Source organism: Salvelinus fontinalis, chromosome 3 (assembly GCF_029448725.1).
Source record: "Salvelinus fontinalis isolate EN_2023a chromosome 3, ASM2944872v1, whole genome shotgun sequence".
Taxonomy (NCBI): domain Eukaryota; kingdom Metazoa; phylum Chordata; class Actinopteri; order Salmoniformes; family Salmonidae; genus Salvelinus; species Salvelinus fontinalis.
Genome location: NC_074667.1, coordinates 49,877,918 through 49,890,282, shown reverse-complemented (window position 1 = coordinate 49,890,282; position 12,365 = coordinate 49,877,918). Strand labels below are relative to the sequence as shown.

The 12,365-nt window shown below is 44.9% G+C and overlaps 1 protein-coding gene across 3 annotated transcripts in view; it reads right to left on the bottom strand.

Moving 5' to 3' along the window:
* Nucleotides 1-11,789, bottom strand: part of LOC129851044 (FYVE, RhoGEF and PH domain-containing protein 5-like) — a 61,067-nt gene extending 49,278 nt beyond the window's left edge. For 2 of the 3 annotated variants that reach the window (XM_055917211.1, XM_055917212.1), the window contains exons 1-2: nucleotides 11,518-11,789; nucleotides 6,773-9,596 (exon numbers count right to left, since the gene is read on the bottom strand). In XM_055917211.1, the coding sequence (XP_055773186.1) occupies nucleotides 6,773-9,596; nucleotides 11,518-11,527 (2,834 nt within the window). In that variant the 5' untranslated portion in view covers nucleotides 11,528-11,789. The remainder of the gene's footprint in view (nucleotides 1-6,772; nucleotides 9,597-11,517) is intronic. The other variant, XM_055917213.1, reaches the window with a different exon arrangement.
* Between the last annotated feature and the right edge of the window lie 576 nt (nucleotides 11,790-12,365).

Sequence of the window (12,365 nt, the reverse complement as noted above, 5' to 3'; positions counted from 1 at the left end):
CCATTGTAAGAGCTTGGTCTCTCCAAAAAAAACATTTCTGGTTGTTTTTTCTTTGGATTTTCTCCTACCATATCTATTGTGTTACAATCTTTCCTACATTATTTTAACATTTCTACAAACTTCAAAGTGATTTCTTTGCAATGGTACCAATTATATGCATATCCTGGCTTCAGGGCCTGAGCAATAGGCAGTTTACTTTGGGCATGTCAGTCAGGCAGATATTTAGAAAAAAGGTGCCTAGCCCTAAGAAGTTTTAAGGACAACAATAAGGACAACGCCAGCTCTGTCAGGAGGAATGGGACAAAATTGGGAGAAATGGGACAAAATTCACCCAACTTATTGTGGGAAGCTTGTGAAAGGCTACCCGAAACGTTTGACCCAAGTTAAACAATTTAAAGGCAATGCTACCAAATACTAATTGAGTGTATGTAAACTTCTGACCCACTGGTAATGTGATGAAAGAAATAAAAGCTGAAACAAGTAATTCTCTCTACTATTATTCTTTTCATTTCACGTTCTTAAAATAACGTGGTGATCCTAACTGACCCAAGACAGAGAATTTTTACTAGGATTAAATGTCAGGAATTGTGAAAAACTGAGTTTAAATGTATTTGGCTAGGCTAAGGTGTATGTAAACTTCCGACTTCAACTGTAATATGTAATTCAATTGGGCTAAACATTGAGCATTTAAATATGTATTCTGTGCATTCACAGGTCAGGTGCTATTCTGTACTCGTAATTGTGCTATTAAAGAAAACAGGAAAAGTTGAAATAGTGTCATTAGTTGACTCAACGAGGGAAATGTAAACGCAGATGGGGATATAAAGACACAAGAACAGTTTTAATTGTTTTGTTCTGCTTATGTTGACCATTATGTTTGACTTATGGCTGTTACTCTGCTAGATGTCTGACAGTGTTGTATGAGGTGGCATGCTAAGATCCTGGCCCCTGACCGTGACTGCCATGATAGAGCATCCACACAAACAACAGAAGAGCATTTGAGAGGCTATTTGTCTTTTGAGTGGGGCCTGTGTCATGTCATACTGTGAGCACCCTGTTGAAATTGTCAAGACTGGATCCCACTTGCTCTTTACATTAGGGTAAATCAGAGGTGGCACCACAGATCCCAGAGTGGTGTGGCAACAGAAACAATTCTGGGGCCGGTAGTTTTTGCTGATCTGGTAACCTAACCAGGTAAAACTCTGGACCTTGTAGAGTATGACGTCAATTATCTGTTGTAAAACATTTTAATATGGGCTTTGATGGGACCAGAGTTTTTCTAATCAGGTCAAATAGTTAAAAAAAAACTCCTGGACAAACTCCTGGCCTTGGGGAGAATGAAAACCCTGTCAAACTGTAGCAAACTTGTACTTGTTCATATTAATTATATTTGAAAGGACTAGAAGGTTTCCTATATACAGACACAGAGAAAGAAACATGATTGGACAATACAACTCACAGGGCTAAGCATGCGTTATGCAGGTTTGCATCCCTGCAACTGTAGGCTTAATAAAACATTAAGTCACAGTCCATGTCAGCTATTGCGTTTGTTGATTCATTCCAGTTAATAATTCTGGATTGAAAAAGTAGAAGTAAACTAGTCAGTCCAAGTTTTAATATAAACCACATTTTCATCCATTCACATTTTCTTACAAATAAAAGGGCTATAAATACACAACTTTACCGCTCCATTTACCCCGGCCAGAGGTACATAGAAGGCTAGACTATGCAGTTGCTGTTGTTAGTAGCCTACAGTTAATCAGACTAAATAATTGTCTTGTTTCCATACAATACAGCATGTCACATGGCTAATGCTTAGGTGTATCGGCTGCTACATTTATGGAAGAGTTTTTGCTTGTGTCTGTCGGGAGTGATGTGTTATCACGCTTGCTAAATAAATACCAGAGGAAAGTGGAGATAACGCCTTGAGCGTTGTGCCCGACCCATGCGACCTGCAATTTATGTGAATCTGAATGGTCAAGACACCTTAACAGCCTGCAGCCAGAAGTCCCATGTGAAGGACAGAGAAATTGTGCTGAGTTGGCAAATCATGTGGCAAATCGGTCTAAAAAACACGTGGTGTGGCACTGCTACACACGATTAAAACGTGGTGTGGCATATGCCGCCTTGCCCTGAAGTAAATCCATTTGATTTGAATCACTTTTTTGACAGCACCCCTTTTGATTTGAACAAAATCTTCCATTCATATTTGCCCTTTGTAGAAGTGGTCAGAAAGTTACTTTTTGGACCTGAATGCCAAAAGATTCAAAAGGTGCTCAATGTTGAACCTTTTTAGAAAACCCACCATACCATAAGACATCCATGTCTTCATCACTGGAAAATACAAACCAGTAACCCCTCCTCTCTTCTACCAGTGAAGACATCAGAACATTCTAGTTCTAGTTCAGACCTTACATTCCTGATAAGACCTCGTCTTCTGTACGTACGTACACACACACACACACACACACACACACACACAATCCAGCACTGGTGACCCTGATCTCCTCAGTCTTCCCCTACCCACTCACCCTTGTCTCCTTCCCTCTGACCTTATCCTGCATCCAGCAGAGCGGTGTGGAAGGCTTTAAGGCAGGACTCTTCCTCCCTGGGGATGACCTGGGGATGACCTCAGAGGGCCTGGCTCCAGGCCTGCAGTGCCCACACCCTTCCCTGCAGCCCCAAAACCCAGCAGCCCTGCCGCCCAACAGACCTGTAGTCCACCCGGCCACCTCGCCACAGCGGACAGCCACCGCCCTCTACAACAATGCACTCAGGACGGCTCTCTGAGTAGTACTAACAGAACACAGCACAGAGGCAAAGAGGAACTATTAGTACAGGCTGCACTAGGGATTTACCCATCAAGCTGCTGTATCTCAAGGTCGAGTAAAGCTTTTTACCATAAATAAGAATAATGGGCAGGTCTCTCACTAAGACTATATTTGCATGTGTTCCAGATGGAACTAATATTTAAATCTATAACAAGACCTGCACAATATATACAGTATGTACACTGGAAACTGTCCAGTATATTAGGTACACCCATCTAGAACCAGCTTGGACCCCCCCTTTGCCTACAGAACAGCCCAAATTCTTCGGGGCATGAATTCTACAAAGTGTCGGAAACGTTTATTTCTCAATTCGTATCAAGGGACCTAACTTGTGCCAAGAAAACATTCCCCACACCACTACAAAACCGCCACCTGCTTGTACCAGGCAGGATGGGTCCATAAACTCATTCTGTTGATGCCAAATCCTGACTCTGCCATCAGCATGACTCAACAGGGACCAGGATTCATCAAACCAGGCAATGTTTTTCCAGTCCTCAGTTGTCCAGTGTTGGTGATCGCGTGCCCACTGGAGCTGCTTCTTCTTGCTTCTAGCTGATAGGAGTGGAACCTGGTGTGGTCGTCTGTTGAAATAGCCCATCTGTGACAAGGATCGACGAGTTGTGCATTCCGAGATGCTGTTCTGCACACCACTGTTGTACTGCGCCGTTATTTATCTGTCTGTGGCCCGTCTGATAGCTTGCACCATTCTTGCTGTTCTCCTTTGACCTCTCTCATCAACAAGCTGTTTTTGCCCACAGGACTGCTGCTGACTGGACGTTTTTTTGTTTATCGCACCATTCACAGTAAACCCTAGACACTGTCGTGTGTGAAAAGCCCAGGAGGGCGACCGTTTCTGAGATACTGGATCCGGCGCACCTGGCACCGACAAACATACCACGCTCAAAGTCGCTTAGGTCACTCGTTTTGCCCATTCCAGTGTTCAATCAAACAGTATGTCATGATGCCTGTCTGCCTGCTTTATATAGCAAGCCACGGCCACGTGACTCACTGTCTGTAGGAGCAATCCATGTTCATGAACGGGGTGCTGTACCTAATAAACTGTCCGGTGAGTGTGTGTGTGTATAATTGGCAGGTCTCTCTCACTCTCTCTAAGAATATATTTGCATATGTTGCAGATGGAACAAATATATAAATCTATAACAAGACCTGCACAATATATACAGTATGTACACTGTATATATATTATCTTGACTATTGTGGTTTGGTCTGTTGTGAAGTTATTCCAGTGGGATGACATTAGTTCATTGGTGCTGATGATCCTACTGGTACTGCATAAGCACATTGACTGCCCTCTGAAAAGAACACAAGCACAGTCAAGACGCCTTCCTTTCTGACATGATGCTTTCTCACAGAGCTCACTCTTCTGTTTGTCCCTATACAGCTATGTTGGCAAGGGCAAGACAGTCTCAGTCTGTCCCGGTGAGCTCCAGCTCTGATCCAGCAGCACCCTAGTTTAAACAGGCACACACATTCATTAATGTCTGCATCAATTCTTACTTTGCATTTCTTTACCCTGCCTTAGTTTACACTTACAACCAAAATGTGTTTTTTTGTTGCCTTTCTATGCTAAACAGTGTGAGACCTGTGTTGTACATTAATCAAATCTGGTGTAAAAAAGATACTGTTGCAACATTCTAACTTTGTGGTAACTATTTGCCTTCTTATGTGGGCATTATCCCATTGTCTTACTTCAGCCCACTGTCCCTTTGCCCTTAACAGTCTCGCTCCTCTCTATTGGGTGGTGAGAGAAGAGTGTAACTTCTGAATACATGCTCAATAAATCACCCTGCCATCATCGGTCCACCGGACAGTGGCAATGTCAACCCTTCAGCATTAGCTTGGCAGGCAAATACAAACACACACCCTAACATTCGAATGCAGACATACACAAACACACACACACACACACACACACACACACACACACACACACACACACACACACACACACACACACACACACACACACACACACACACACACACACACACACACACACACACACACACACACACACACACACACACACACACACAGCAAAATGAAACAAAACAGACACAGCATCCACGGCAACAGAGGTATCTCCAGGGAGAATGCGGCCGAGGCGAGGCGACAGGACAGATAGTCCCCTTTAGATCAGTGAGTAGGGCCTGAGATTTCAGACCACCACCACACAATGGGCCCAATCGATAACGTCACCAGCTGAAAAATATCCTGCTCTGGGGGAGAGGAAAGATACATGCCCTACTGTAGCCTCTTACAACTATGCATGGGAAATAAGCAACATTATAAACTGGGTGGTTCGAGCCCTGAACGCTAATTGGCTGACAGCCGTGGTATATCAGACCATATACCACGGGTATGACAAAGCTTTAATTTTTACTGCTCTAATTACGTTGGTAACCAGTTTATAATAGCAATGAATCACCTCGGGGGTTTGTGGTATATGGCCAAGTCCGCGATGCGGCGTGCCTAAGAACAGCCCTTAGCCGTGGTATATTGGGTATATACCACACCCCCTCGTGCCATATTGCTGAATTATTCTATGAATCGAAATATACTGTAATTGAATGTTAATAGAACACTCCATCTAGGCAAAACTTTCCAAATATAAATAATTAATTAAAATGATCACAATAAGTGTGAAATAAGCAGCTTTACATGAAGCAACCATAAATTCCCAGGAATTGCTGTGAAACTGAATAAAAGAGGCCTGTAGAAATGTTCTGTCCATATGAAAACATAGCCACCAATCAAACAGGTGTCTAAATGTGACTGGAGGGTGACCTGAGGTGGCTGTAGAGAGTAGTGGCTGAGAACAGAGAGATTTGGTTCTAGCAGGTCCCAGTGAGTCCTCCTCCTATCTCTATTCGGCCCTGTTGTAAATATCCCCACCCCTCCAGGGCTCAATGAAAGAGAGGCAATCGGGGAAACTGCCTTTAATAAAAGCGATCCTAAACTTAACCACAGGTGTCAAGGACAGGAGAGCAATTATACCAATCTACTCCTACCTCTCTCTCTCTCTCTCTCTCTCTCTCTCTCTCTCTCTCTCTCTCTCTCTCTCTCTCTCTCTCTCTCTCTCTCTCTCTCTCTCTCTCTCTCTCTCTCTCTCTCTCTCTCCTCTCCTCTCTCTCATCTCTCTCTCTCTCTCTCTCCTCTCTCTCTCTCTCTCTCTCTCTCCTCTCTCTCTCTCTCTCCTCTCTCTCTCTCTCTCTCTCTCTCTCTCTCTCTCTCTCTCTCTCTCTCTCTCTCTCTCTCTCTCTCTCTCTCTCTCTCTCTCTCTCTCTCTCTCTCTCTGTCTGTCTGTCTGTCTGTGTCTCTGTCTCTCTGTCTCTCTCTCTCATAAAGCTCTGTCTACAGTGTTCAGTGTCTGTGAGCTATTCCATCCCATCAAACATATGGGGCGGCAGGGTAGCCTAGTGGTTAGAGCGTTGGACTAGTAACCGAAAGGTTGCAAGTTCAAATCCCCGAGCTGACAAGGTTACAAATCTGTCGTTCTGCCCCTGAACAGGCAGTTAACCCACTGTTCCTAGGCCGTCATTGAAAATAAGAATTTGTTCTTAACTGACTTGCCTAGTTAAATAAATGTAAAATAAATAAAAAATATACTGTATGAAACCAGGTGTGACCTTGAAATCCAGAAAATGAGAAAGTGGGATAAGCTCTCCCACAAGCATTGTCCATCTTCCCAAACCCAATGAGCCTCAGCACAGCAGGCTGCTCATCTCTCACAGAACACAACACTCTCCAAAAAAGAGAAGTGTGGTCAGCCAGGAGCCCGCTGTTCCTTTGAGCTACAGTTATCTATCAGCTGGTCTGGAGATTGCAATGTTGAACTGAAGGAGCCTGTCCAAACCAGTTCACTAGAAAACAGTGTGTGGAGAGTACTATGCGGAAGAGCCCTCTCTGAATTACTGTACCTTTCAGGCTCCTGCTCAGGTGACTGGGGTTTGCTGTCGATCCCAGGGAAGCTGTTCATATCCACATAGCCATCGTTGTCATTAGAGGGGGCCACCATGCGGTTGGGGTCCTCAAAGAACTCTGTGACAGTCATGGATCTGGTGGGTCTCCCTCCAGGGGGGATCTGGATGTTCTCATAGTCAGAGCTCATAGCTGGGATGTTCTCATAGTCTGATGTGTCTGCATTGGGGAAGGAGATGGAGCGGGGTTTGGTCAGGGGGAGGGGCATGAGGGGGCGACGGGAGCGCTCCTCGAAGGACTCTACCCTGGACACGCCCCTGCTTCCGTAGGCTTTAGGGTCTCCTTTCCTGTGATCTTTGTAGGGCAGGAAGGTTGAGGGCAGGTCTGGAGGGCGCTGCTGGGGCTTTAACATGCGAGACTGGGACTGGGGCTGAGGGGAGCCAGTGCTCCTACGATCTAGGATTCTTGTTGGCCCGTGGTGGCTGGACTCAGAGGAGGAGCGCGAGGAGCGGCTGCTACCATCACCAAAGCCTTTAGTGTCCATTTTCCTCTTGAACTTCAGGGCCAGGAAGCGCTTGAATGAGGACTTCTTCTTCTTGGGCTTGTTGTCTGTGGACTCAGGAGAGACGCTGCCCAGGAGGGATGGGGAGCTTTTAGTGACGGGTCTCTTGGTGATGTAAGCCAATTCAAAGGGAGGTGGAATGTCCACCAGAGAAGGCGTGGAAATGTCGCTGGATGACTGGTGGCTCTGTTGAGAAAAGCTTCCAGAAGAAGTGACAACACATGGCAGACAGAGGGTGTCATCTGTCCTTTTCATCCTGTCTTCCTCCTTCAGCGACTGGTCAGCCTCTGTGTGAGCGCCTGATGACAGTTCTTGACCCTCTACGGAGTATGAGCGTGGGTATAGTAGGAAGCGGCGTGGCTTCAGAGAGGGGATGAGTCTGTTGATCTCAGGCTGCTCAGGACGTACCAGAGGTTCTCCATTTTGGTCTAAGGCCACAGTACAGTAGTCATGAGTACTCTGGTACTCTGATGTCTCCTCAGGAACCGTCTCAGGGACATAACCCGGAACTTTTCCAGAGTAGGAGCGTGACCGCGTCACAATGCTCTTAGAGATAAAGTTCTCCCCATCAGAGTCAAAGCCAGCCTCCTCATAGATGTGCTCCTCACTATCTGAGTTGGAGTCCTCGTAATAAGGCACGATGTGGCCGTCCAGCTCCTCAATGTCCTCCTCGAAGGCCTCTGTGGTGTGGGCGAACACCACCCTGTTGGTGAGCTCCGGGGTACGGGTCCGGTCCAAGTCTGCTGGCACTGTGATGTTACACAGCCTGAGACGGGGCTGGCAGCTGTTCCGCTGGCTGGAGAAAGCCTGCTCACGCTTGGCTGTTCTCTCTCTCATACTCCTCCCTCTGATCTGCTTCCTCTCGGTGTCATCCGTCTCATCATCGTCCCCAATCTCCACATAGTCCTCTGATGAGGCACCCTCCAGATGCTGAAAATCATGGGCCTCTGGGCAGAGGGAGTCATCGATGTCTGCGTATTCATCCATACCCTCCTTAGCTGTTTCTCTGTCTTGTCTGGATTGCTCAGGACTGTCCTGGACCTCACACTCTTCTGAGAGTTTCTGTTTATCCTCTAGCTCTGCCACGTCGTCCGATGACACATAATAAGGCTCTTGGTTAAAGGTGCCTCCTGTGTCCATCTCCCTTGGAGTGTGTGGTTTGTCACCACAGCATGTATCGTCGTGATTCACATCAGGCTCAGCGGTGCGCATCCTGTCAGCAGGCACCGCCTCAATGACAGAGTAAGGCCCAAACATATCCTCAGTGCTGCCAGAGAAACGGAAACGCCCAGAGGGGTCCTTGGTTGCACGCTCGGGCTGCCACACGCCTGTGTCACCGGGCTCACCAGTGTCACATGTGTAAACAGGCTCATCTGAAGGGCCAATCACGTCGTAGGGATACTCCTCACAGACGGGTGCGTGTGTACAGCAGTGTGCTCCCAGTGAGAGAACCTCTGCTTCTTCCTCAGCCTCATCAGTGGGTACCTTGCACTGCAAATATCCACCAGGGGACCTGTCCTCATCTTCAAGCCCACTGTTAGTGTCTGTGGCAGGTTGCCTGGGGAAGTTCCCATGATCATAATCCTCTGTGTCTGGTTCTTTTACATCTTCTTCTGGACATCCAGTAGGCTCCTCGGCTGTTTCAGTCTCTTCAGATAAAATCTGTTCCTCCTCCCTCCGCTTTTTGACACACTCTGCTTCTTCATCCCCTCTCTCACACTCTGAGAGACACTGCATCAAAACATCTTCAGGGTCCACAGATGTGTCATTATTGTCACTCTCAAGGTTCAAGTCATCTGTTTCTTTAGAGTTTTCCTCCTCTACTGCAATGTGAGTATCAGTAGCACTAGTGTTATCCATTGGGGCTGCATCGGGCAACGCCTCTCCCTCTCTCTCTACCTCATCCCCCTTCTCCTCCTGTTCACTCCCCCCTTCATCATCTCTGATGTCATCGAGGTTTTCTTCTGGTTCTGCTTCCTCCTGGTTGTGTTCTGTGGGGTGGGTTACGTGGTCCTTTGCCACCTCCTGGGGGTCCTCAGGTTCCTCCTCTGAGGAGGTCAGGTCTCCATTGCTCAGACCGTGAGGGGGGCACTGCTCCTCCTCTTGCTCTGTCTCAGACAAGGAGGATCTGGGCTTTGGGGCGATGGGAGGTTTGGGACCCCGGGTAGAGGGACAAGGCTTTGGCATCAGTTTGGACTGTACCTTGATCGTTAGGTGACTGCAGATCTTTGGTTGGGGAACTTGGAGTCGCTTCTGTAAATCTGGAAAGAAAAGGAGAGAAAAGTGTGATTAAATTCAGTCCAAATACAATGTTCAACCTCAATAGTAATTGAAGTAGTAGATGAAGTTGCAATACCTACCTAGAATCATATTTCCATAACATATTAAACATTTGGTTGAATTTTGGTTGTATAGATATATAAAAAGCAATCCCTTAGCCTTTGTTTTTATTTGTCAAGAGAAAAACTGCAGATTTGTCTCAAACTCTGTAATATGCAGATGGCTATCTACTGGGAAAACAACAAAGCCATAGGGAACACACTGTAGGAACAATAGTATCTTCCTGACTGGAATATAGAGACGTATTGTTCTACACTTATATGGCATGATCATCATTTAATGTTCATCAATGAATTAATTGATCAAAAAACTACATGCACTGACAGACACAACCCAGTTTTATTGTATTTCACCTATATCAAAGTCCCATGTTTTGAGAATCAGGCACTGCATGCATGTAGCTTACAGTCAAGTCCAGTGTTTTCTAGCTATTTGCTTTCAATAACTAGTACAATTCAAGGATGGAGAACCTGTCAAAGATAGCTGACTGGTTGTGAAATACACCCTTACTTAACAAAACTTACCCCTCGTCTCTTCCTGTAATTTAGTACCTGCCGTGACACACATCTTATTAAACTTTGCGGGTACTATGTTCTCTCACTCCTTGTCCATCTCTCTGCCTCTGCCTGTCTGTCTGTCTGTCTGTCTGTCTGTCTGTCTGTCTGTCTGTCTGTCTGTCTGTCTGTCTGTCTCTGTCTGTCTGTCTGTCTGTCTGTCTGTGTCTCTCTCTCTCTCATTGTTGTTTTCCAACACCACTAACAAACTATTCCAGCAGACTGCCCTTGAAGGACTCCACACAGGAAGTCCATGAGGGAAGGACATTAACAGCACACCCTTACACCTTCATGAACCCTTCTAGGAGTACAAATTCTCACACAAATGGACTTCCTTCTTGTCATTTTTCCCCTGACACACACACACTTTTGCTGAAAAGGTCCTTTCAGTGTGTCAAAGAACAATAAAACGGAGAAAAAACAAACATCCCACTAAGTCTCTCTGCAAACAACAGGATATGAATTATGCAACAAGAATTCAATTAAAACAAATGTTTAAAAAACAAAGGAAAAATAGACACTGGGACCCTGACTGTGCCAAGCTCACATGATATGATCTCAGACTGTGAGGGAATCATGAAATGTCACCCATCAAATAATAACAATAATTCTATAAACTACACAGTAAATAGGCCAATCATCACAGTGCAGTAGAAATTCAGTAGATCTTTGGGTTCACCTCAAAAGTTGAATAAATAATCACATCATCGGTCATACAGTATAACATGCCACATGAATCACTCTATAGGCTGCTGCAGGACATCAGTGATGGCACTGGTGAGTGCCTTCACTACCATTCACTACCCATCACCACCCTTCACTACCCATCACTACCCATCACTACCCTTCACTACCCATCACTACCCTTCACTACCCATCACTACCCTTCACTACCCATCACTATCCTTCACTACCCTTCACTACCCATCACTACTCATTGAATTTTATTCCGCAATAGCTGTTCTCTCACCCAGTGTGATTTGACCCCCTATTAGGCGATCCTCAAAGAAAAAGTAATAAAACATAAATAAAAACGAATCTAAACTGTGTACCTGTTTGGTCTATGATGCTGCAATGATTTTTAAAATTACATTTCATTTATCCAATGCTATTTCAAGTGGTGTAGGAAAAGGTGAATTTGTTGTGAACACAAAATAGAGAAATTCTCTACGTCACGCACACACACTTGGAGCATCCTTTATGTAAATACATTGGGTGGATGAGTAGTCTATAGCAGCCCAATTTTATTGAATGCGCATCGCTACATGAATATTATTACATACAGTACCTGTGTTCATTTTGGGACATCATCCACCATAGCAACATACAGTTATCCATATATTTTTCACAAGCAGGAAACAATCGCCACATGTATCCACAGGTTCTAGAAACTTATCCCTAATTCATGTTGAAAGTATTCAAGTCGTCTAAATTCAAAAGTTCACAACCTTCTCTCGCTGTTTATCCAAGTGTTCGCTACTTGTCGAGGATTTCTCCGTCAAGGTAGCAGCTGTTTGTCCACATAGCTTGCATCCGATGGGCGACTGGTGCGCTCGTGAAGGGAGGTGCTCTCTCGCAGTTCCTGATGAGGAGGAAGGTCTATCGCGCGGACAAGGACCACTGACCAAACCCACTTAATCTACATTTAGATCATTAAAAAGTAGACGTTTCAAATTTCAATAGCTATATACAGTATGTACACCATAAATGAATGCATTAAACTTTGATGTATGTATTTGAGACAGAGTTGGATGCATTAGATGTGTGAGTATACAAGGCTATATGAGGCATTGATTCCATTCACATGAAGTGGATATTTTTGGAATCTGTCGTTTCACAATGTCTCTAATTATTAACTTATTATTAAATAAGAAAACAAACGTTCCTTTTCAATATTGATATCTTTATTGATATTGATATATAATTAATACAAATTGAATTTGAGATAGGTCTGAGAACTCTGTCAGCAAAATCGTTTTCCAATATGTATGAGTCATGATAAGCTTGTGTTGTAAGACCTACTATAATATTCCAGAACACACAGTATTTGTCCCTCAAACATTTCCAGACTACTAGGAACTCTAAAGTTCCCAAAAACAGTTTCTAAAAACAGTTTCTGTAGGACACCAAAAGCTT